This window comes from Canis aureus, chromosome 36 (genome assembly GCF_053574225.1).
Source record: "Canis aureus isolate CA01 chromosome 36, VMU_Caureus_v.1.0, whole genome shotgun sequence".
NCBI lineage: Eukaryota > Metazoa > Chordata > Mammalia > Carnivora > Canidae > Canis > Canis aureus.
The window spans coordinates 14,477,807-14,503,727 of record NC_135646.1 but is presented as its reverse complement, the minus strand read 5'-3'; the positions used below and the strand labels follow the sequence as shown (position 1 = coordinate 14,503,727).

General features: G+C 40.6%; 1 protein-coding gene across 6 annotated transcripts; it reads right to left on the bottom strand.

Annotated features, from left to right (window-relative positions):
- Positions 1-64: 64 nt before the first annotated feature.
- On the bottom strand, positions 65-24,862 carry C36H2orf80 (chromosome 36 C2orf80 homolog). Of its 6 annotated transcripts, XM_077884820.1 has the most exons (10): positions 24,739-24,862; positions 24,383-24,499; positions 22,090-22,220; positions 20,321-20,402; positions 18,099-18,181; positions 16,124-16,211; positions 15,503-15,574; positions 6,445-6,532; positions 6,029-6,141; positions 396-535 (listed from the first exon to the last, which is right to left on the bottom strand). In XM_077884820.1, the coding sequence occupies exons 3-10, from the start codon at positions 22,128-22,130 to the stop codon at positions 527-529; spliced, it is 576 nt and encodes a 191-aa protein (XP_077740946.1). In that variant the 5' UTR covers positions 22,131-22,220; positions 24,383-24,499; positions 24,739-24,862; the 3' UTR covers positions 396-526. The 6 variants fall into 6 exon arrangements, with proteins under 6 accessions (XP_077740943.1, XP_077740942.1, XP_077740941.1 ...); XM_077884817.1 differs by lacking the exon at positions 6,029-6,141 and having other exon boundaries at positions 65-535; XM_077884819.1 differs by lacking the exon at positions 22,090-22,220 and having other exon boundaries at positions 24,743-24,851.
- Between the last annotated feature and the right edge of the window lie 1,059 nt (positions 24,863-25,921).

The window sequence follows — 25,921 nt, the reverse complement described above, 5'->3', positions numbered from 1 at the left end:
AAAGACTAGAACATTTTCTTTTTCCTAGTAGTTATGATATTTACTGAAAGAAAACCCACACTCATTTTTCCTTTAATGCTTTATTGAAATGATTTTAAATGTTTTCACGTGAGAACCTTGTAAGGACAATGAATGACAGGTTCATTTTATTTCAGATCGAAACTTGGGGAAACTGCCTCCTACTCCTCCACTCTGCAATATTCAGTGCTAAACATTTGTGAAATGTGCTGCAAAGCCAGTCTGCTCTGACATAGAAATACTACATATTCTCAAAATTCTCCAACCTGCGGTATTCCAGTTACAAGGAAGTAGCATAAGATATGCACTTTTTAAAAAACCACAATATAGCCATACAATAAGATTCTAAGAGGAGAAAGCCCAACATCCACAGTAACACTTCAATAAAATTTGCACCAAAAGCTAACTATAAAGAAAAATGTGCTGGCAAGAATTGCAGTGTTAGGATGATGTTTCTTTTCCTCTCCCAGAGACTTTATTATGAACTTCCAGGTGCAATTCCAAGTCTCTAAGTGACCTGCAAGATTAAAAAAAAAAAAGATTTTGGTGCACAGACATTAGCTTCAATCTACAGGAAGTTAAGGTCAAATATCAAATACTAAGTTACTGACAAAGATGGATTAAAATACATGTAGGGGGGCAGCCCCGGTGGCTCTGCGGTTTAGTGCCGCCTTCAGCCCAGGGCCTGATCCTAGAGACCTAGGATCGAGTCCCATGTCAGGCTCCCTGCATGGGAACTGCTTCTCCCTCTGCCTATGTCTCTGCGCCTCTCTCTCTGTCTCTCATGAATAAACAAATAAAACCTTTAAAAAATAAAATAAAATAAAATAAAATAAAATAAAATAAAATAAAATAAAATAAAATAAAATAAAATACATGTAGGTACAAAGGAACTTCCATGGAATTGTTCTGAGAGGTTTGGAAATGGTTATATTTCTCAACTAAATACAGTATATGATCCCACACTGAATCCTGTACAGAAAGAAAAAAAGTGTTTAGAAAAGGACATTATTGGGTCAATTGACAAAATTGGTATATAGATGGTACATCAGGTAAAAGTATCAATATTAGATTTTATGAAGTTGATCATTATACTCAGGTTATTGGAGGAATGACTTTATTCTCAGGAAACACACTGAAGTATATAGGGGTATAGCAATATGGTGGTTATCACTCAGATGGGTCAGAAAAAAAATTGTATCTATTTACAGGGAGAAAGAGAGAACAAAAAGAGATGGAAGCAGGAAGAATAGTGATGCTAATAGAGCAAAATGCTAGCATTTGGTGAGTCTGAGTAAAAGGTATATGAGGGTTCTTTGTGCTATTCTTACAATGTTCTCCTAAGCTCAAAATTATTTCCAAATAGAAACATAAATAATAAAAGCTACACTTCTTTTAACTAACCTTACCCAAAGCAAATAATTTCCTTTTGCCCCTGAGCAGTTGTGTATTGGGCTTATATAGTATTATTTTAAAATGTTATATATTGCTTTGAATTTAAACTTGAGTTGCCCTCCCTCCATTGCTGATGGAGCGGTGTTGACGTCTCCGGCTATGATAGTGGAGCTAGTGATTTCTCTTTGACGCTCTATCCATTCTTACCTCATGTAGTTTGATGCACTGTTGTCCAGAGCACAGGTGTTAAAGATTGTATGTCTTTTCAGAGAATTGACCCCTTTATCATTATGTAATGCATTTCTATATGCCTGATAATTTTCCTTACTTTGAAGTCAGCTCTGTCAGAAATTAGTATAGCTTTTTCTTGCTGTTGATTAGTGCTGGCATGATTTATTTTGTCCATTTACCTTTAATCTATATATGTCTTTTTATTTGAAGTGAGTGTCTTGTAGATAGCATATAATCAGGTCTTGTTTTTTTTATTCACTCTGACAATTTTTCTTCTTCATAATTTTATGATGACATTTTTCATACAGAAAAGTTGAAATATTTAAACAATGAAGATACAATATGCCCACCACCTGGATTCTGTAGTTAACAGTTTGGATTTCTTTCTCTCTGCTTACATTTGCCCATCTGCTCCTGCATGCTGTCTACTTTATCCATTAGAGCTCTTAGCATATGAAATCATATTTGTTTCAAATTCCTGGTCTGAGAGTGCCAACATTCCTGCCATACCCATTTGTAATGCTTGCTCTGTCTCTTTAAATTATGTTATATGCATTTTAGTATACCTTGTAGTTCTTTCTTGATAGTGAGGCATGAGGTTCTGGGTAAAAGGAACGCCCTAAATAGGTCTTTAGTGACGTGGCTGGGGGGGTTGTGGGAGGAAGGGAGGATTTCTAGAGTCCTAGGATTAGATCTGTCTTTGGTGAACCTGTGCCTCTGGACTTTGAACCTCATAAATTGTTTCTCACTTTCCTCTCCTCCAGCTGGGACAGGATGAGAGCTGACTGGAGTGGGTATTTCCCTTCTTCTAGGTCAGTCAGGCTCTGATAAAACATCAACAGGTTAGGTTGTAGTTAACTAGTTGCTCTCTTGTATTTAAGAATGATTCTCCCCCACTCCCCACTCCTACCCCCGCTGCTCCCCAATATTTGCTTTGAGAACCCAGCAGAGCTCCTGCAGGTAAATCTCACAAAATTGTAGGTACGCTGCTATGACTGGGTACCCTTGGGGTTTTTAACTCTCTGAGTTGCCTGCCCTGAGGTTCCTGTGATTTGCCAGTTGCAGTAAAGGTTTCCTACTCCAGCACTGTATCTGCGGCAGCTTCCACTTGTGAGCCTTTGCTCTGGTAAGCCCTAACTCCCTATATTTGCCCGTGGTCTCTCCAACCTTGGGGACAGAGATTAGTTTGCCCTCTGACCTTCTCTGTCCTACAGATCCAAGAGGAGTTGTTGATTTCTCAGCCAGTTCAGCTTTTTACTTGTTAGGATGAGTGGCAGTTTGTAAATTCCTTGCTCACGGAACCGGAAACCAGAATCCCTCAAAGTGCCCCTTCTCTGTGTCTTGTTCTGATCCACAGTATTATGACTGTCAGGAGCGGTAGGAACAAGAGCATTTGTATTATTGCTAGCCATGGTCTTGGCTGTTCCACATATGTTGACTCATTTAGCCCTTGTAACAATCTTCTGAGATAGGTACTGTTATAATCCTTTCTTTAGAGATGAGACATGGAAACACAGAGAGATTCACTTAACGAATCATGCCAGTTATTAAATGAGAGAACCAAGAGTCAACTCTGGGCTGTGTGACTCCAGAATCCACACTCTTAATCACCATGGTTATCTGTTTTCTCGCTCTTTGGTTACATCCTGTCCATTCCAAATCCATTTCCTGGTAATGTGCTCAATATCGCCACTTTCCTAGGATATGGTGTTGCTCATATTCATTTTGACTAATAAGTGGGTTACTAATATCAATACAGTATAAAAGAAATCTTTAAAATGATTATCCAAAATGCCTGGATTGTTTAAAAATTTTCTCCCTTTCTTTTACTTTATGAAGCAATTCTGTGGCTGGAAATAAATAGAAAATTCTGAATGAGGCATTGTTTTATCTTGAGGTAGAAAAAGTTGTTCACCAGCTAAAAGACATGATATAATGTCCATAAAACATATGGATAAAGAAATGAAAAACTTCAAGCAATAAACTGTGAAAATATGTTTTCCACATATTTCTAAAAGGATTTGTTTATTTATTTTAGAGAGAGAGAGCAAGCGAGTGTGTGCAAGTGAGGGGAGGCCAGAGGGAGGGAATCTTCAGGAAGACTCCGTGCTGAGCATGGAGCTCCATCTCCTAACCTATGAGATCGTGACCTGAGCCGAAAGCAAGAGGTGGATGTTTAACTGAGCCACCCAGGCACCCCTTTTCATATGTTTAATAAAAATATTTTTCATTAATTTCTAACCAATCAGTCAGACACACATATATGCATTGATATGTACAACAAATATTTAAATATTACAAGAAATAGTAACAATGGTTATTTCTGAGGAGTGGGACAGGGGTATGGGGAAGGGGGAATTCTTTTGTTTTTCCATTTGTATTTTCTGTATAGTTTGAGATTTTTACTATAATCATGTATTACTATCACAAAGTTTAAGCTAATTTAAAAGTACACTACTCAGAAGTTGGAAAAGATGCCCAAAGCACACAGATGATAAAGAATGAACAAAAATCATAGATGTGTTTTCTGCTGTTTGATTTTCAAGAAGAGGATGATATGGAAAGGATTCATCTCAAGATCCAGTCCTACTGCAAAATGGGCATTTATTCTTTGGACACTCCTGGGTTTAAAGGCATTAGTTAGCCTGTAGAAATGGCTGGTCCCTAGATATGAACCACTCAGTCAGTAAAGACAGAGCATAGTGGTTTGAGAGCACTCAGGAGTACGTATTGTCAATTCACTAATCAACGATAATTACTGAATAGCCCTGCTTACAAAGCACTTTATATACATGTGGGAAATAGGAAATAAAAGGTCTGTTTCCATCAGGAAGCCAACAATCTTCAATGGTTATGGAAGAAAATATACAGGAAATGAAATTGTATTTTCAAAACACCGTATCAATAAGTCATCTTGAGGGCGAGATTTTTAGTACATAGGATGCATAGGAGTCTCAGGGGGTCTAAGAACTCCTGTTTCAGATATCTGGTTTTTTCATAATTAAGTTTCAAGTCTACATATCAGTGTGTGTGTGTGTGTGTGTGTGTGTGTGTGTGTTTGCCTGTGTGTTATTTCTGGAGTTCCTTTTTCCCCCCTGTTGTTTTTACTTTCTAAAACTTGCTATCTCCAAAATCCTATTATAACAACAACAACAACAACAACAACAACAACAACAACACTTCATCTTACTTCAAACAGTTCTTCAGTGACACAGGTATGATTCTAGAAAAGCTATGCCTTCAAATATCATTATAGCAAATATTTTTAAAAGAAAACTCAGGATAGTCAAGATTTCCCAATAGTGAGGTTGTCATGTTACTAGAATAACACTTATTAATACCCTGATGTGACCAAAGAATTCAGGCAGTTCCTAAAGCATTTGCTATGATAAGGTTACGTTTCTCACTGGTCGGTAGTTTGCCTCTAAAACCTGAATGCATCCGGGGCCTTCCGTGGTCCAGTCTATTCAGAGATTCACATTAAAACAATGCCCAGTACAGCAACCAAACTACATAATAAACATTTAAATTTTCACTCGTGTTTCTTGGAGCAAGCCCAATGGATAACCCAGTGGACCAAGTTTCAAGATTCCCTTTTCCCTTTCCTACCTTACAAACCTGTAGCTGGCCCACACCCTCTTGTTCAGCAAAGTCCTAAAATATCTCAGACAGCCAGCTGTACCCCTTTTCTGATTCTCTGCCCTCTTAGCTTTTATTGTGTTGAGTAACTTGGTCTTCTGATGTTTTTAAAATTTCCTTTTCACTTTGCACATTAGAGAGCTCAGGACTGGAAGGGCAAAGAGGTCTCCTGCCTTTCTCCTTGTCTCCAGCCCTGTGCATCTCTGACCTTTCTCCGAATTCTGCAGCATAAATGTCCCAGGAACCAGATGGGCAGGGCAGGAGCAGCAGAAATGCAAAGCAGGCAAAGACAAAATTTCATTACTGAGAGAGGGACCAAGAAGAGAAAACTTTAGGACAGAGACATTAATATAAATCTCCTCGACACACTTACTTGAATCAAAGAATAATAGCTGATTAACTTGTGAATAGTATTTCTCAAGTGCTAAAAGATAATAATGGTTAGTATTTGTTTGGGGTTTACTCTGTACCATGCACTAATCTAATCACTTAAAATGCATAATCCAAGTTATTTATCCCAACAACCTGGATAGTAGATACCCTTATTTTTCCTACCTTGTAGAGGAGGAAACTAAGGCATAGAGAGGTTATGTAGCCTCCCCGAAGTCACACAGCTATTAAGTGGTGGCTTTATTTAGACTCAGACCCACAGCATCTAACTCCAAAGGCTAGACTTTTACAATATAAGTAAAGTACGCCCCAAAACTTGTTATGAGTTTGGTCCAATTTACATTTTTAGACCTACTTTGTTCTTTGGCTGGGTGTCCAAAGATACATTTTTTGATGATTTCCACGCTGTGGCATTTGCTTCGCTGCTGGTGGCAGTTTTATTTGTCGCTCCCCTTCTTAACTTGACACCTAGAGACACGTGTGGTTAACCGAATCCACATAAAAAAACTTTAAAATAAGTGAGTCCACCCACAGATTTAGATTCTTCCTTTCTAGAGTGCTTTGCTCCCATCACTAAAGGATCTGAGAAATAAGACTTTCCTGATTTCTATAATGAAGGGAAATTAAGTCATGAATCCCTCTGGCTTGTTTTTTTCTTTATTCAACTGGACAGAGAAGTCTTATTACCATAATGACTTTGGTCTTGCTTTGTGGGTTTATTTCTTAGTTTTACTTAAATTTCCATAAGCAGGTGCAAGTAAAGAGTCTTACTCTGTTTGCGGGCGTATTCTGCTGCTTTGGGTGCTGTTAACATGGCGAAGGGATGCAAGGAGAGGCGGAAAGGTGAGGCTCGGGGAACCTGAAAGGAAAACAGTCCTATTTTTATTTTCTAATTAAAAAAATATTGTATTTATTTATTCATGAGGGACACAGAGACATAGGCAGAGGGAGAAGTAGGCTCCCCGCAGGGAGCTGATGCAGGACTCCATCCCAGGACCCCAGGATCACTCCCTGAGCCAAAGGCAGATGCTCAACCACTGAGCCACCCAGGCGTCCCAGCAGTCCTGTTTTTAAAAGCCGCACACACTTTGTGCTGTTAGCACCTGCTAGTTATAACACCTGGTCTCTTGAACCAGCCCATGGTCCTCGGACAGCACCAACCATCCGTGGGTGACTCCTGTTTCGCATGGCACACCTGTTCATACACTGCCCTTTGCTCCCATTCCTGGTTGCCTTTGCCCAGGATGCCCTTTCACACACTGATGCTCTTCACATTGTTGCCTTTGACCTGGGATAAGTATTTGCGCCTTTTCTGCCTAGAGGCTCCTACTTTCCCTTAGAGATGTAGCTCACATATCACCTTTTCTGAGATACTTGCCCCTTGCTTCCCCACCCCCGCTCTCCTGTGCTGGCACCCTGCACCCCACCTTATCTCAAGGCAGAATTGCTGACTCTACTGGTCTGGGAGCTCAAAGCATGTGCTCATGTAGGACAACCCCAGTGTGGGGTAGTTAGTTATAACCCACTGTCTGCTGCAATACACTGGAAACTTCTACAAGGTTAGAACTGTCTCTTCATTCATTCCTTCCTTTGACAAGTTTTCAGTGAGCACCTACTATGGGCCAGGCCCTGTGTCAGGAGCTATGGTTACTAAGAAAGACAAGGCTCCTGCCCTTCTGGAGCTGAGGAGGTGCAAACGATAGACGATTAAACATCCAGGGTAATCATACATTGTGATAAGTTTAATATATAAAACAAGATGATGTGCAAGCAAGTGACTGGACAGCCACCACTTCAGACAGATGGTCAGAGAAAGCCTCTAGAAAGAAGCAGTGCTTCAGCTGAGATTTCCAGAATGATTGACCACCAGCTAGGGGAAGAACAGGAGACGAGTGCTCCAGGCAAAAGGAACAAGAAGGTATTCTTAGAATAACCTGCATTTCCAGACACAGAAAGAAAGCCAGTGTGGCTACAGCATAGTGAGAAAGGGGGAAATTATAGATGGGGTTGAGGAAGGAGGCAGGAGCCAGATCATCTGGGTCCTTGTTGGCCATGGTACGGAGCTGTACGTTTTCCCAGGACACAGTGGAAGCCATTGAAATATTTTTAAGCTGTAGTGTGACAAGGTCTGATATAGGTTTTAAAAAGATGACTCTGGCTGCTGTGTGGAGAATGGGTTGGATTGTGGAAGCAGGGAGCCCAGATAGCTAATTTGACTTTTTCTCTCCATTTCCCTAGGGAGTGCCTAGCACATAGTACACCCTCAAGTATCATTGACCAGTAGAACAACTACCATTCTAGTCCAGCAATAGTGGTTAAAAGCATGGACTTCAGTCAAACAGGCTGTATGAAAGTGCACAAGGTGTGTGACCTTGGGCATGTCACCTAATTCCTCTGTGCCTGTTTCTTCATGTGATAATAATAATACTGGCAATGACCTTATAGGGTTGTGGTAGGAAATAAAAATTTAGTATATGTAAAGTGCTTAGAATAGTGCTTGGCACACAGTACAATATATTGACTTTTAAATTAATGATAATAATTATTATTATTTATATTTGTCATCACCACCTCCCTCCCTGACTCATCTCTCTCTATTGTGTAGCATAACCCATGGCAACAACTTGGCCACCATTTTCTTTACAAGATCCTGCCTGGAAATAGCTAATCAAAGAATTAATTAAAAAACAACTCATTAGAGCCAGGAGGCCTGAAATAATTAATATCCCTCTGCAAGATCAATAATTTTCTGCTTTCTCACTGAGATTCAGGCTTTATATTTATAGAACTTATTTCTAAGGAGCAAGATATGGTTATACAATTCTCTTTATGTATACATTTCAACAAATATGCTGTTTCATCAATAGGACACCCTTACATGATGTATACCAAAAGACAAGAACAATATCCATTTTTAAATAATAAAATACCAATTTTTAGATTATGAGGTGGGTAGAAAAATTTCCACCCTATCATCCAAATTGATAATGATCAAGTTCCCACATAAATGGTATTCCTTCAAAATAAATAGAAATCTGTATTTCCACAATTTGAGTTTAAGATAACTGTGTGGTTTATATATAGGTGGGATGTTTTTGTTTTAAAGAAAGGTACTATAGTTATGCATTATTTTGCAATTTTCAACAAGAATGACAGACCAGAGAGCCAGGAAAAGCCTGTGTCCCTGACAACTGTGAGGAACTGTGCTACCGGCCCTGGTCTGCCCACCTCTGGCTCCTTCACATGAGAAGTAGATGTGTTTTCATGATTACTATAGGTTTTTGGTTGTATTATACAGAAAACATGAGTTAAACAATAAATGAGGTTATGTTCTCTTTGTTGACAGAATAGTTTATAGCTATCTGGGCAGGGACCCTTCTAAATTTGATCTCAGCTTTCTATTTAAATGCCTAAAGTATTTATAGAGGGGAGTGCCTGGGTGGCTCAGTGGTTGAGCGTCTGCCTTTGGATCAGGTCATGATCCTGAGGTCCTGGGATCAAGTCCTGCATCAGGTTCCCTGCAGGGAGCCTGCTTCTCCCTCTGCGTATGTCTCTACATCTTTTTGTGTCTTTCATGAATAAATAAATAAAATCTTAAAAATATATGTATATAGAGTTTATTTCCTATCTACATTGTAAAGAATTAAACATAAGCATAAAGGATGGTCTCCCACTTCAAGAAGTAGATAATCTATTCAGAAACATGGCCCTAATATGCAGAAGGTGATGAAAGGGGGCTTTGTATTAGTTTGGGGGCAATTTTGGCTATGGGAGCAGCCCTTCAGAATAATGTATACGAAGTCCAAGAAAAAGAGAACTGGCTTACATGTCGTTCTCCATGCATTTGAAGATTCAAGACTGATGCTTTTCATGCTCTAGTTCCTTATCCACTGGGGAAGATAGAACCTGATAATTTTAAAAGTCACTTCCAGCTCAGATATTCATAAGTCCCGATAATCTGATGGCTCATGCAAGCAGTTCCTACAGCTTCCTGTGTAGTTCATATGTAAAATTATTTTCAAAGTAGGATGATATTCAAGTCCTAAACCTAGAGTTGATCCTACAATCTTTTTTTTTTTTTTTACTTAAAACTATTTACTAAGGTCATCGTTGTATCAGTATAGAAGTATTATTACAATTATTTCTTGATTCATATTCTTATGAGGTGCCAAATTGTGTCCAAAGCACATTCAACAAAAATTTCTTCTAACTGGAAGTGGGAAGAGAAGAAGATGGAGGTTTGTCGTATAGGAATGTGCACAAGGCCCTGGATACATCAAGGGATGAAGAGTATAGATTTTTTAAAATTTGAGACAGAGAGAGTGAATGAGTATGAGCGGGGTGGGTAGCAGAGGGAGAGGGAGAATCAGGTTCTCTGCTGAGCAGACAGCCAGATGCAAGGCTCAATCCCAGGACCTGGGATCATGACCTGAACCTAAAGCAGACACCTAACCAACTGGGCCACCCAGGTGCCCCAAGGGATGCAGAGTATAGATAGTAATCATCTGCCTTTCAGCCTTGAGGACTAATTTACTAAAATGTCATTTGGTTTCACTGAGATAGAAGGTGTAGAATTTCTGATTCTAAATGTCAAAACAATTGAACGTATGCTCACAACAATCATATTTCTCCAAAATAAAATTAGGGCGCATCGTCTGGAAAGACAGTTTGTACTGTCCAAGATGCTTTTCAAATGAGGTTGGGATCATGCAACATCATATTTTCTAAATGTTTTAATGTTTGTGAAGAGAAAGGGCACATTTCAAATAGGAAGAGTACTGGAAAATCTAGGACTTGGCTGATTGTATTTCTAAAAATTGAGGCTCTGTGTAAATTAAAAGAAAGAAAGAAAAATGACCCAACCAAAAAAAAAAAAAAAATGGACGGAAGATTTTTAGCAGGCACTTCACAGAAGAAGAACATAGAAATAGTTATTCATTGGTAATCAGAGGAATATGAATTTAAACCACTTAACAGCCACTTAACAGACTGACAAACTTAAAAAGCCTGAAAATAGCAAGTTTTGGTGGCAACCAGATAACCTCACTGCAGGTAGAAGTGCACATTGGTACGACCATCTTAGAAAACAGTTTGGCTTTATGGAGAGCTGGAGATGCACATACCGATGAGGTGGTGGGGTCACACCTAGACATAGGCCATACAGAAATCCTGTCACTGTACACAAAGAGAGATGTAGAGAAATCATCCAAATGTCTAAAATAGAAGAATATGTAAATAAATTGTGGCGTACTCCTACAGCGGAATATTATGGGCAGTAAACAGTGTGTAATATCAGAGATGAATTTCTGCAACATAATGTTGAATGAAAAAAGAAAGCCATAGAATAAAACATCTGCTTCATTTGTAAAGACTGCTTTTTTATATTACTTCTATCAAGTTCAAAGAACATGCAAAACTAAACAGTATGTTGATGAGACATGCATATGTGGTAAAATTAGAGAGAAAGACAAGAAAATGATAAATGCTTGATTCTAGATAGTGGAAACAGAGAGTAACAGGAAGGGTAGGAGCTGGAGAGGATGCAAGGGGAGCTTCCAAACTCTTGATACCGTTCCATTTCATCCACTTGGTGGATTTGTTGTTTGATTGGCTTTTATACTTTAAACTTATATTGTAAGTATTCATTTGGACATAATGGATATTGAAAGCATAGTTTTCCACCTCTCATCATAAAGATCTGCCAATATCGAACTTTTGTGTAAACCCAATGGATCCTTCTCCTTATCACGAAAATGCTTTTTCATTTCTGGGTCAGCATCTTTCAAGAAGAGAAAACACTCGGCAGATTATTGTGGTAAGTGCCTGGAGGCTAGGGCTGCAGAAGGATGTGAGGGGAAGACGAGCCTGCTGCAGGGAGGCCAGGCTGCTGTCAAAGGACTTCTGTGGATGAGAGGCAGGAGTGTGGGTGGGTTTGGAAATAATAACACTAATGTTGAAGGTCCGCCACCCCATACCAGCATCATGCACCTGATGTGTATGTGTATGGAATCAGGGAAGTTAAATAACTTCTCCAACGCCACACAGCTAACAAGTGGCAGAGCTGGAACTGGACACCAGTCTGTTTGCCCCTGAAGAGTGTGCTTTGGACTTGAGGTGGAGTTAAATGATGGTTGGTCAGACTTTGGGGTGTGGCTGCAGGAAGAGAGAGGGTAAGTAGAGGTTCTGGTGTTCTCTAGTCACCTCTCCTTGTCTTTCTCTTCTCTTTGCTTGTCTTTCCTTCCTCTTTCTCTGACAAATGGAACTGAAGAATATTTTTATTGCCTGCTTGCTTTGTTGAAAGCAGATTTATGCTTCTTTTTCTTCAGTTTAAAATTGAGCAGGCTATTTTATATTTATCTGAAGCTGGTTGTTAGTAACAGTCATTTGTGTGAGACCCTTAGTTGATTTTTTTTCCCTATAGGTCCAACATCCTCAGCAGAAAAATGGCTCCCTGTCATCAAATAAGAGCTCCCTATCAGCAGTAGAACTTGAGGATAATAGACTTGGTGAACAACACTGAGCCCGTGATGCCTTTCAGTCACCAGGTGGCAGCAAATACTCCTGAAGAAAGCCATTAAGCCAATGCACAGCCCATATAAAATTGTGCAGCCAATTTTAGTGGTGAGAACTTCTACATAATCTGATTAGTATTCTACAGGGCTTTACGCTCTTGCTTGGACAGGATTTTAGCTGTTGCTTAGGAGACATTTTATCCAAAGGAATCAAAGTTTATTCATATACATGCAGCAATTAGAGAAGAATCTTTGTCAATAACTTCTTTTGAACAACCCTATCTCCCAGTTAAAACAATTTTTTGAAATTATGTTAAACCTCGAAAGACTGTTTTAAAATAGCTCTTACAATTTAATATTCGAAATGCTACATTTCCATTGAGAGGTTCTATCAATTTCTGATTTAAGATGTGAAGGAGGTCCCAGAGTTGAGCTGATATATAGCCACAATAGAGAGGCCTGGGCTGGTATTCTTGAAGTAGGGGGGAGCTTGTGAGGTTCACAAGGGTAGATGAGCCTTACATTCTCGTATTTGTAGCTCAAATGGTATCATACCCTATGTGATCATTTGGTGTCTAAAATAGGCAAAGTTTATATTATGTTGATAATATATATGATGCTTGATGAACTATTTAATTATGTAGAGCAGTGGTTCTCAACCAGCTGTGGTTTTGCTTCTTAAGGGACATTTGGCAAAGTGGAGAGACATTTTTGGTTGTCACATTGGGGGGAAGCTATTGGCATCTAAAGGGCCAGCAATGCTGCTAAATATCCCACAATGTATAGGACAGCCCCCAGCTCCACCCCTACACAAACAACAAAGAATGATCGGAAATGAAGTGTTGAAAAACCTTGATTTATAGAAATATAGAAGAAATCATATACCCAAATCCCAAGTACCAGAACCTTAACTATAGTTATTGTGTTGAGGTTACCATGTGCCAACCACTAAGGGCTCTACTGGTACTAATTCATGTCATTTCCCACAGCAGTCCCTTTTTCTGGTTCCAATTTTTTTTTAAGATTTTATTTATTTATTCATGAGAGGCACACACACAGAGAGGCAGAGACACAGGCAGAGGGAGAAGCAGGCCCCATGCAAGAAGCCCAATGCAGGACCCGATCCCGGGACTCCAGGATCACACCCTGAGCCAACGAAGGCAGGCACCAAACCACTGAGCCACCCAGGGATCCTCTGGTTCCAATTTTTATGATGAAATCGAGAGTGATGGAACTTAGAAGGATTCTTCTGCTTGCAGTTGGCTCTAACCCAGGCAATCTGGCTTCAGAATCCTCATACTGAACCCCTACCCAAGCTGCCTTCCAGTTACAAACCTATAAATGAGCTGAGAGTCATATCCTATAACAATATACAAATGCAGGTGTTTGAAGGAATGACCCCTCCATGTTAGTATTTTCTATGGCCCTTTTGAGCTGGTCATTATGTAGTCTATGTACACATCTGGGCTTTTTAGTTTGAGTCACTGACTGTGAGAACAAGACTGTGCATAACCAAACAGGGAATGTGCTGAATAAAATCTATTTACTGAATAAGTGAAAGACAGGATGGATAGGCAGCAATTGGCCTGCCCACCTCTAAATAGCATGGCTTCCTATTCCAGCCCTTTAAAATGAAGCTGGCTAGTTGCTTACAAAGGCCGGAGTTACTTGGACACCTGTGTTTGCAAACTTTCTTGATTGATAACCGAACCAAGACTGGAAGCATTCATAGGGCCATCCTCTCCAGGATGTGATTTTCCATATTTGCCCTTTGACCATGTGAGTGGAGGTCAACCAGTCAGTGCATGATGCCTACCCTAGCCATCCCCAGGCACCAGAAGATGTGGAAAAATACAATGGCTGAGCCCTAGGGGGCTGGGCTGGATAGTTATGTGTATATGTTAGGAGGGCTGGGGAAAGGGGCAGCCTGGAAGGGGGAAAACTGCTGAAAAAAACAGCAGAAATTAAGCACTATGGTTTGCTTGGCTCTTTAAGGAACCAAAAGAGCTGGGATATCTTTAAAAGCACAGAATAGCTTGGTCTCTGAGGAGCCACCTGCGGTGGCTTATATGTCAACCAAGGTAGAATGTCAGCTCCAACATAAGGTACAAGACCTACGAGAAAAGTAATCTTGTCTGACTTGTTCACCATCAAATCCTTTGCACCTATAACTATATTGAATGAATGAATGAGGTTTAAACTAGGGTGATCAGAAGAAAGGTGCTGATGTCCTCTGTGACCAAGGGGCTTTGAGTTTCAGGACTAGAGCCAGCTTACATATGGATTAAAAGTGACGAGGCACTCGGATTCAAAGTTTCAACACTTTTTAGTAAATGCTTGACTCTTCAGCTGGACCTGGTGGGCTCTTGCTTTTATGAGACCCCACTGTTTGCTGTATGGTCTACAGGTAAAAGAACAAGATGGCTATGGCCATTTCTGTGGCCATAGCCCTGCCTCTGCCCTGGCCTTCCTGCCAAGTTGTGGTGGGAATCAAAAGTGACAGTGTGAGCAGAAGGTTGGGTTATTAGGGTATGGACTCTCTCTCTTTCCTCTCTGCCTCCCTCCCACTGCACACCCCTCCAGCTCTATCCCCTTTTCCCTTTTCTAGAGGTATCTAAAGTAAAATAGATCACTAGTTCACCTCTAAATACTATCTTATATTTAATGTTTACTAAATGTTCGTATGTAAGTAGCAAAAACTGAACTGGCTATAAGGTTAATTCAGAATATTAAAAAATTTTTTTAGATCAGTATATGAAAACTCAAAGAAGGAAAGGGACCTAGGGCTCCATAGAAGTGGTGTCAGAAGTGGTGTCACTGGACTTCTGAGAGTTGTTGCTTCTACTGTTGTAATGTAAAGGACTCTCATGGGAAGAGGAGTGGCAGCAGCAAACTACAGAATTTATCAGGAGATTGAACCTTGCAGAGCTTGTCCTAGTTCTAAATGTCCTGGTACATCGTGCAAGAGGAGCACTTGGACTTGCCAAACCTACATTACAAAATGTGGAAGTGAGAAAGTCTGCTTACCAGAAACAGAGGCAGAATCTAGACTCTAAGCCTGGTGCTCTATTTGCTGCCTCTACTCAGCCTTGTGCAAAATACGTTTGTGATTACGAACAGCCCTCACATAAGCAAATCATTTTACAAAGATTTATTATCCAACTAAGATATGGCTACATCTGGTTTTGTACATTTTGATGAAAAAAAAAAAACCCTGTTGTTTCATGCAGTTGAAAATGTTAAAAACACATTATAAATATATAAAATAAATTCTCTCTAAAAATCTCTTTTATTAGATAGTTTCAGATCACTCCTACCTTAGTAGCCCTAGAATTGGTAGAAGAATCAGCTCCGTATATTTTAAAGACTTCCTCAATTGGGATACTGTTCTGTTAAAAAAACAACAGCACCAACAAATGCATTATCATATCATGGCTTTTCTTATATTACAAAGCAAAGAAATCATAGCTCTGGTGTGTCTAGAATCATGCTTGGATACCATGGGCACTAAACAAATAACTTCTGAATAAATGGATAAATCAGAATCTCAGTATTATTATGTATGTCTTTCATTCTTGTGTGTTTGTTTTTGCCTCTTTTTTTTTTTTTTAAGATTTTATTTATTTATTTATGAGAGACACAGAGAGAGGCAGACACAGGCAGAGGGAGAAGCAGGCTCCATGCGGGGAACCCGATGCAGGACTTGATCCCGGGACTCCAGGATCACGCCCTGGGCTAAAGGCAGATGCTCAACTGCTGAGCCACCCAGGCGTCCCTCAAGGACTTTTCAATATCTTTAAAACTGAAACATTTAGTATTAGTAAATCCTAAGCATTTAGAAAGATCAGTTGAAAAATAAAATAAATATGCATTAATATCAAAATGCACATAATAAATATGAAATCTCCATATATGCAAATAGTGTTCTTTTTCCTTACCATTAAGATTCCAGCGTAAGATGATAAAATCATTGCTTCTCTTTCTTTTCGGTTTGGATATACAGGTCTGTCATGAAATGGCATTTTCCTAAGGGAGATAATGAATAAATAACAATGGAAGGCTTATTTTTTTCTTTTTGACACCTAGTAAGCTTATAATAGTAATCCATAATTAATCTCCAATGGCCATGTGTTATGCACTTATTTACAAAATTGAGGTGGCTAATCTGCCATCAATATAGTACACACTTTGAATTTGCAATCTTGCAACAATGGTGATGAATTTGCCTTCCATGTTTTCACCACTGCCAAACACTGGCCACTATGGTGGACAATTATGGTTTTGCCAATCTGTATCCTCTTCCCCTTCTGTGGCAGAACTCTCCCCTTCTTGCTGGGGTAACCGCATCACCCACTGTAAGCCTATCTGCTTCTAGGGAAGCCAAGGACATCCCTAGATTCCAAGGGTAGAAAACACACTGTGGACTAAGCTAGTCAGAGTATTCCAATCCCCCACCCTCCATCTCTGGATAAATCAGGGGCTGAGGCATGATTGAGACACAATTCTGTGATATTTTTCTTAAACCTACTTTCCTGCGGACTGAATATTGTGACAAAATGGACTGAATGAAGAATAAGGTTCACCGTTGAGTGGCTTAGTCTGTTAAGGATCAGACTCTCGATTTCAGCTCAGGTCATGATCTCAGGCTCCTGTGATCGAGTCCTGAGATGGAGCCCTGCCTCGGGCTCTGTGTTGAGTGTGGAGCTTGCTTGGGGTTCTCTCCCTCTCTCTCTCTCCCTCTGCTCCTCCCCACCACTCAGGCTCTCTTTTTCTCTCTCAGAAAAAAAAGAAAGAAAGAAGGAAAAAGAAAGAAAGAAAGAAAGAAAGAAAGAGAAAAAGAAAGAGAAAGGAAGGAAGGAAGGAAAGAAGAAGAAGAATGTCTACCCAGAGGAAAGAGTCCAGAAGTAAATCTTGATGACATAATTTGAGTTTTAAATTAATCCATGCCTAATGTAGACCCATTCCTGGACTTTTCAAATAGAGTCAATAAATTCCTACTCTCCTCCCCTTTTGAGAGGGGAGTGCTTAAGTCTGTTCAAACTAGATTTTCTGCTTATTACAACTAAACCTTAACTAATATAGCTATCCAGGACAAGGTATGTGTTCTAAGGCAATGGAACAGAAAAAATAACTGGCCTCTTGAGTAAGCTATTAAGTCCTGGCCTCATTAGTTCCTTATTCTTACCAACTGAGTGAGTCTGCCTGGCACACATGGAAATGCCAATAATCCTGGAAAGGATTCAAGAAGCTGTAGTTCAAATAGCTCAGCTCAGGTATATGTCTAGTTAAATGCTTAAGAGATTGTGTTTGATAGTCCTTAGAAAACAACCATAGCCCTTACCCACATAATTGACCATTTTTTAAAAAAATTTGTTTATTTGAGAGAGAGAGAGTGAGAAAGAGAACACAGAGGGAGAGGGAAAGGGAGAAGGAGAGGGAGAGGGAGAGGGAGAGGGAGAGGGAGAGGGAGAGGGAGAGGGAGAGGGAGAGGGAGACTTCCTGCTGAGAGGGAGCCCAACTTAGGGTTGGATCCCAAGACCCTGAGATCATGAACTAAGCCAATGGCAGATGTTTAACTGACTGAGCCACTCAGGTGCCCCAAGAATTGACCATTTAAAAAATCACAGCACATGCAAAATAAAGCACAGTTATATTTCTAAGATACAACATTATGTGTGAGAAAGATCATCTGACAGAAATCAGTCAGAAGAGATACAAAATATGTAAACATGCATATGTTGACAACTATGGGGTCTCTTTAGGTATCTAGCAGGCAAAGGATACTCACCATGCAGCATTTTCGAACAGAGTGCCTCGTGGTGGAAGATGCCAGAGAGAAGCTTTCTCTATCACTACTCATTGTCATACATTTTTAAAAAAAAGAAGGAAAAAAAAGAAACTATTTCAACTCACACTTTCTCCCACTCCAGCCAAGTTAAGTCTTCTGAGTGATCCAGCCATTGCAAAGCAACATTGATGGCCAAGTCATAGTGTGCCTGGAAGCGGGAAGCACAGACAGCAAAGGGATGGGCTTAGACATTGGCTGGAGCACCCCCGGACCCAATGACTATGGCATTGCTAAGCCTATTCTACTATTTTATGATGTCTACAATGGAGGGGGGGACCATCTACTATGTCCAGTAACCTGATGCTCAGACAGAGATCTGAGATTTATTTAGAAATCTTCAGTGATTACATTTACTTCTCACTAGGGCCATTTTTAAATTTTTGATTCATGGTGACAGGAAAAGAAAGGATAAATTCTTGGAAGGAAACTAGGAATCAGGGAATCTAGGTTCAAATCTAGATATTGTCAACAACTCACAATATATCCTTGAGTAAGCCGCTGATGTCCTCAGGACTTCAGTACCCCCAAGTTTTAAAATAGTAGAAGGAGAAGGTGGGGGAAGAGGGCCACAGAGAACGATTTTGAATTCTGTGAGCAGAACATCAGAAATGTGCTCTCAGGGGGATCTTGGGAGGCTTCCAAGAGGAGGCCCTGGTGGATCTCGGGCTTGAAGAATGAGAACTTCTCTAGGTGGAGGACATCCTGGGTGGCAGGGCCAATATGAACAAAGGACTGGAGGTAGACCCGATAAGAGTCTTGTATACAGTAAAAAGTTGAGGACCAATTTGAATGTTCACTTCTATCCTATTGATCATCTTTCTGGTAATATCTAAGCATATTCACCTTGTCCCTATCAAAATATTCCTTCTCTCCTCTCTATCCCCACCTCTGGAAAAGGGAAGGTTGGTTTTGTCTTGGTGGTATTAGATGGGTTCTAAGGTTCTAACATTGTCTAAATAATGTACAGTTGACCCTTGAACGCCCAGGGGTTAGAAGCACCAATGCCTGCAGTCTCAAATCCTCTATAACTTTTGACTCCCCCCAAACTTAACTACTAATAGTCTGCTGTTCACTGGAAGACTTGCTGATAACATACACAGTTAACACATATTTTATATATTACATTTATATACTATATATATTATAGATTACATTCTTATAATAAAGTAAGCTAGAAAAAAGAAAATGTTATTAAGAAAATCGTAAGAGAAAAAATATTTACAGTACTGTAGTATATTTATTAAAAAAAAAAAAGATTCCGTGTATAAGTGGACCCGTGTTGTTCATGTTGTTCGAGGGTCAACTGTACTTATTTCTTTCATCAACTAAACCAAACTAGAAAACCCAACAACAACAACAACAACAACAAAAAAAAAAAAAAAAAAAAGAACAGTGATCAGTGGTTGAAACCTAATCCAAAGGTTGGTGCTTGGGCCAGCAGCCTGGGCATCTCCAGTTGCTTATCACAAATGCAAATTCCCAACCCCACCCAAACCTCACAAATCAAAAGGGCCTTGCATTAAGATCTCATTAAAGCTCGAGAAGCACTTATTTAATCGATTTAATTTCTCCATTGAACATGTGCACAGAGAAGTACTTTTAGAACGCCAAGGCTGAACTGCTTATTCAGCTCCGGAAAGTCAGGCAGGGAGTGGAGAGGGGTGAGGGGAGGGGTGGGGGGAGGGGTGGGGAAGGGTGGGGGGAGAGGTAGGGAAGGGGAGGAGCAGAGAGAGAGGCTTTCTTCCTTCTTAGTGCAAGAGGAGGAAACAGGTAAGCATAAAAAAGCTGAGGGTTGACTAATTTATTTGAATTAGATCTTTACATAATTTTTTAATTTCTGTGAAGGGAAGTTTCATTACACATCAGGAATCTGAGTTCCAGCATAAATAATGATGAAGGATTTTAGGATTATTCAATCCTTTGGTTTTCTCCATGAATGCAAATGGTAAAAAACAAAACATTATTATATTCGAGAACTACATACTTCATTTTGTCAAAAAGTTTTCAACATCATGTATATAACATTTAACCTTGCACTCATTTGCTTTTTTGTCTTTTCGAGGAGAGAAATAGCAAAAGTCTCATGACTTTTACATTCTCATTCTTTTTTGCTTTCCGTTTAATGAGTTGAAAAGACCATGTGGAGGGACCTAAGATGAGAAGAGGAGGAAAAGGACATTTGGGGAGCATCACGATTAGCCTTGTTCACGATCTACATTAGATCCTTGTTCTGTCCCCTGAACACAAATAACACAAATGTGACTTGCATTGGCATGCCTTTCTTTACCATATCATCTAGAAAGGTGAGTTGCCTTCTTCCTTTTGGGTCAAATTCATTTTCCCGAAGTCTGATGCCAATATAATCTCCCCTTAAAAGCAAGAGAGCAGCATTGAGCCATTGGGAATGAGAGGGGAGCTCCGTCTGCAGAAGAACATTCTTCCCAACCCTCCCTCCTCCACCAAAAGACAAAGCCACTGGTGGCTCTGGTAGCTCAACTAATACTCATTTTGATTTAAGTAGCAATTCTGCAATGATATAGATTTAAAGCGTCTAACCACTGTGAACTTCAATCACATTTATATAAAAATAAAACTCATGTAGTTGGAACAGAATTGATGGGAAAGCGGAGAGGAGAGGGGCCTGACAACTTCCCACATGCAGAGGAGATCTTTCGAAACCAAAAGGATGGAGACCTGCTGTTTAAAACAAAGATTCCCTTGCTGCCTGCATTAAACTCAGTCAGAACGTCCAAAGTTGAAAAGTTCCAGCCCTGTGATGTTCTGTATGGATGTATTCTCTTGCCCTAAGGCCTTTTTCCCCATTAGAAGGCAAAGGAGGAATTATGCATAAAACCCAGGAATTCCTGTGGGAACCTTTCCCAGCTGCCCTGGGAGAAGAGAAAGGGGGCTACCCACCCCCCACCCCCCCCACCCCCCCCCCCCCCCCCCCCCCCCGGGGAAGTCAGGAGAAAGGAAGGATAAAGGGACATGAACTCAGTTCCATTTTTAAGGTTCATACCGTGCACTTGGGGCAAGTTCCTGCCAGGGCAGTGGGGGCCGGGAGGGGTAAGTTTGTGTCTGGTTTCCAAAAGTTTTCTGAGTCTATTAAGCTAAAATTAATAAAAATTCTCAAGTTTTGCTCTCTAATTCCAAGGTACTCTATCTAGAGTAGCCTAAATCTTATTCTTTGGATATAAAATTAAATCAGTTTTGAAATTCCAGTTCTACATGGAGAATTGACATTTCTGATAACAATTTTTTTTTTTACTATGTTGGCCTCCAAGCACATACATGTAAGTAAATATGTATAAAGTCATACATATTTTCTTCCAATACTTTTTAAGGACTTGTTAAAAAACAATTACTACAGTAGGCGGGAGAAAGGACATCTGATGAGGACTGTGAGAAGGTCTTTGATAAAAAGATGTTATTGTCATGCCTATAATGTATATGAAGTAGAATGGCCTTTTCCCCCCTTTTGATGTGGTCTGTGTTTTTCACCAACCTCTTAATAAAGTCATAGAAAAGCTACCGGGGGAGAAAATTTTTTTTCCAGGGGAAAACTTGTCTTTTTTTTTTTTTTTTAAGTTCAGATGTCAAGAAAAAGGAGATGAATTATTTAGTCAATAAGACTGACAATAATAGAGGCAGAGGCTGCAATTAAAATGCCGGGCCCTTGGGTACATCTTGCAGAAATCTCTTCTATATCTTCCACCAGCAGGGCCCTTTTAAAGGTGCATCCTGAGCAGTACAGGCAATCTGGGCTGGGGGCTCAGCTGTTGGGCCCTAGAATGGGGGTGCCTCTGACACACACGATCCTGGCAGAAACGTCCTCTCAGGAGACTACATCCTCCTTTGCACCACATGTGAGGCCTCTCAGGCAGGAGGCAGAGACTAGCTCATCTGGCTTTCTGCTTTACTGCAGGAATAGATATTCTTCCTCAGATTTTTAACGCCCTCCCCCCACCCCACCTGCCAATATCCAGACCACCTATGACCTGCAACCCACCAGAAGCCTAGTGTAACAAACAAAAGTTTATTCTCAATCATACTTACAGGAGCTTTTTCATTTCCTTCTTTAGGAGCTTTCTTTCCATGATTCAAAGCTTGTCCAGCTGGGCAGGTAGCTGTAGCTTACACTGTACCTGATATCCTTGGGGAAGACCCAGCCTCTCTGAGCCTACAGGCTACAGCAGCAAATCAGAGAGAATTGGAATTGGGATGCTATCACTCCAAATACCAGTCATGGAGTCCTAGGCTCTGGAAGGGATCCCAAAGTGTGCAGAGCTCAGACCTCTTATCCAGCAAGTTCCAGGTCAGAATTAAACTGGCTGGGGGTGAGGAATGGGAGGGCAGTGCATTCATTGTACCTTGAGTTTGTCTGATAACCTTTTATTTTTTCTAAGTTTCCCAATATTCATCACTTACTTATCCTTGCAATAAGCTAGCAAGTAAAACAGTCCTGGCTTAGGTAATAGTAGATGAGATTATTTGCCAAGAAGCATCAAAAGTGTTGTGATCTGAATCTGGGTTCTGTGCACATTCAACATAGTGACTCTCAGTGAATCCACCTTGGTACAATGGCTCATAATGGGATTTTCTATAGAATCCATGTACGACTTTCTATGGCCAAGGGTCCTGGAAAGAACATATCACCATGGCAAATATGAAGCCATATCCTCAGTTCTTACCCCCACACTGAGCCAGAAATTCAAGTTTAGATAAGGAGGTCAAAAAGGGTTTGAAGTCACAGAAATGCGATGCCCAGAGAGAGGTAGAAGCAGGATATCAACTATGTCTGCGATGTTTTATTCTTAAACAAGATCAAAAGCAAATTGTGATGGTTCATTTTTATGTGTCAACTTGGTTAGACCGCTGTGCCAAAATATTTGGTCAAAAATTGTGCTAGGTGTTTCTGAGAAGGTGTTTTTTGGATGAGATTAACATTTAAGTCAGTGAACTTTGAGTAGAGCAGATTACTGTCCGTTATGTGAGTGGCCTTCATCCAATCAGTTGAAGGCTTGAATAGTAGAAAGATCGACTTTTCCCAAGCACCAAGGAATTCTGCTGGAGAACCCTATCATGGGTCTCCAGCCTGCCAGCCTACTACCCCTTCAGATTTTGGACCGGCCAAGCCACCGCAGTCACGTGGGCCAATTCTTTAAATCTCTCTCTGTTCATGTATACACATATATACATATATTTTCGGTGTCTCTGGAGAACCCTGACTAATAGACAAATGTATATTTAAAAAGTTAACATTTGTTGAATCTGGGAAAATAAATTCACAGATGTTCATTATCTTAACTTCTGTATTTTTGAAATTGTGCCTGTGTTTTTAAATCATTACTTTAAGTATGGTTGGAATAAATAAAACTTTGGAAACTTTTGGGAAAAAATTGCAGTCTATATTTGATTCAGCTCACCAACAAGAAGCAAAGAGAAAATAGGATATCATTAATTTAAATGAATTCTTCACCAGACCAATTTAATTATTTTGGACTATTCTTGCTGCCACTGCATCTGCTTCTGTCTTGGACGGGATGTGGAAAAGATGAAGACGAAAGGTGGGGGGCAAAGTAGGAGCATTCCATAGGGAATGAATGAACTCCATAGATAGTAATATAGTTCTCTACGGGAGAGTCAATTGGGAGAGAATACTGCAAGCCAGAGAGGGGAACTTGTGGCCTAGAAGGAAAAGCACTGAGCCGGGGAGGCCAGATGCCGGGATGTGGTGTCCACTCCACCACTGATTGGTGTGGTGGTGGCCAAGCCTCTTGACTCTTCTGCACCCCAGTTTCGGGTCTTATCTAAAAAATGATGAACCTGGCTGATGTCGCCAAGAACACCTTTTGCCCTAGCACTTGAAACTTGATAAAGGCTAGCACTTCTACTTCACTGAGTCAAAAGAGCACTTATTGGTAGAACATTTGCTTTATCTCAATTCCTTGACAAGGGGGTGGGTGGGCTCCCTTAGCTTTGATGCCTTTTTAAAAGCAAAAGACGTAACATTGGCTTTAACCCATTCTTGTTTGTAATTCTGAGCCAACTCTTTGATTTTCAGACTTACAGGTTATAAAATATGTGTCTCTTGGATGCTGTGACAGCTTCCTCTTAGACTGCCCTCCCCAACCGTCATTCAATGTGGCATAATATACAAAGGTTAAAATCTTAAAAGTATGAGCATGTCCCAACCCCAGGAGGTCCAAAGACCCAGTAAGCCTATCAGTTAGCTGTGTCACCTTGGATAAGTGAATCTGTCTCTCTGTGTTTCTGTGTCTCCTCTTCTGTAAAACAATTAGTGGAATGAGTCGAGGTGTCCCTTCTAGCTGTAGAGTTCGTGACTTACATGCTTTGAGGAGCTGGGCCTGGTTGAAAGGGGGCCGTTTGCATAGACTACGTAGTTTCAATTTGAATTCAGCCACTCTTCTGTCTATAGAGCTTTCACAAAAAAACAAGACTCTGGCTGGAAATACACACAAAAGAGTTAATAGAAAGATGTCAGCTGTCTCAGACATTAGCTGTTTCATAGAAATGAACCCCACAGAAGTCTCAGCTTTACTCTGTAAGAACATTATGCCCTGAATATCTGCACGCTCCATGCAGATCCCCTCTCTGCACTCCTACATCCATGATACAAAACTCTCAGATTGTGTTCTATTAGGTGTCCAGCCCTTAACAAATTCCCCTTTCAGAATCTCTCACCAACCAGAGACCGATTCCGGTGCTTTTGTCCTCTCCCTGCTTCTGGAGGTGTGAGCCGGAGCACCGAACATCATGGGCTTGGGCTGGTGCTCACAGACATCAGGAAAACACATGCTTCTTTTTTGGTTGCTAGGAAACAGTGACTGAATGAAAATCATTTGTTTTTACCCAGCCTCCTACCCTCTGCCAGCCTGCAGGGGAAAGAATGTCATATTTAGGACCAGGTTGTGATCCTGACCTGGAGTTCACGTATCTTTTTACCTGAGTAGGCTTTGGTTTCCCCCCTAAATGATTAATTGGAAAGCTGAGAGGATGCAAGAAGTTCTCCCCCAGGGTTTTTTATAGCACTTGGCTGCAGATTAGGGAGTCATCTGACTGAGCAGGGATTGCTGGAGAAGCCGGGGAACCTGTGTCCCCTCTCACACTTAGGGTGTCTGGAAGCACTTTGGATGATTCCACCTACTGACAGAGTGGTGGGAGTCCTGAAGGACCACTGCCTGGTACAAAGGATCATCACCGGGATGCTTGAGTGACTCAGCACTTGAGCATCTACCTTCAGCCCAGGGCGTGATCCTGAAGTTCCAGGATCAAGTCCCACATCGGGCTCCCAGTATGGAGCCTGCTTTTCCCTCTGCCTGTGACTCTGCCTCTCATGAATAAATAAATAAAACTTAAAAAAAAAATCACCATTTCCCCCCTGCTAAGTGGTCTCCGTACTCACACACTTGCCTCCTCATCCTGAGTACTTCCCCCCCTGCTTACAGCTGGCTCACGGTTCCTCACTGTCTTAGAGACCAGAGCTCGCTGTGGCCTGTACGTGCATCTCCTCCACACCTGTGGGCAGAGCAGAGTTTATTCTGGTCCATGTGCACCTGGGTGTCAGTATCACTTCCACTCCTCTCCACTGACCAAGGCTCTTGGTTACCTGGTATCTCAAGTGTTCGAGGAGTGACACTAAAAACTCTAGATTTGAATTTTTATAGCCTGGTTGTTCACTCCACCTTGAATTTATAGGATACCCAGATGTTTCTAGGCTTTGTGACCCTAAAGTTTATATCATTTGAATTTGATGCAGTCTAAGAAAAAAATGCAAAAATGTGAATACAAAATTAAATGTTTTTTAGAACCATTAATCACAAAGAGCTGACAAATGCCACCCTATCAAAAGCATAAAAACGAATCA

Coding starts and splice junctions, on each gene's coding strand:
- C36H2orf80 (XM_077884816.1), bottom strand. CDS start 24,426: ATGCAAACGGCCCCCTTTCAACCAGGCCCAGCTCCTCAAAGCAT. Junction 16,212..18,098: donor TGGCTGGAGTGGGAGAAAGT/GTGAGTTGAAAT, acceptor TATCTCCCTTAG/GAAAATGCCATTTCATGACA. Junction 15,575..16,123: donor CTTACGCTGGAATCTTAATG/GTAAGGAAAAAG, acceptor TTTTTTTAACAG/AACAGTATCCCAATTGAGGA.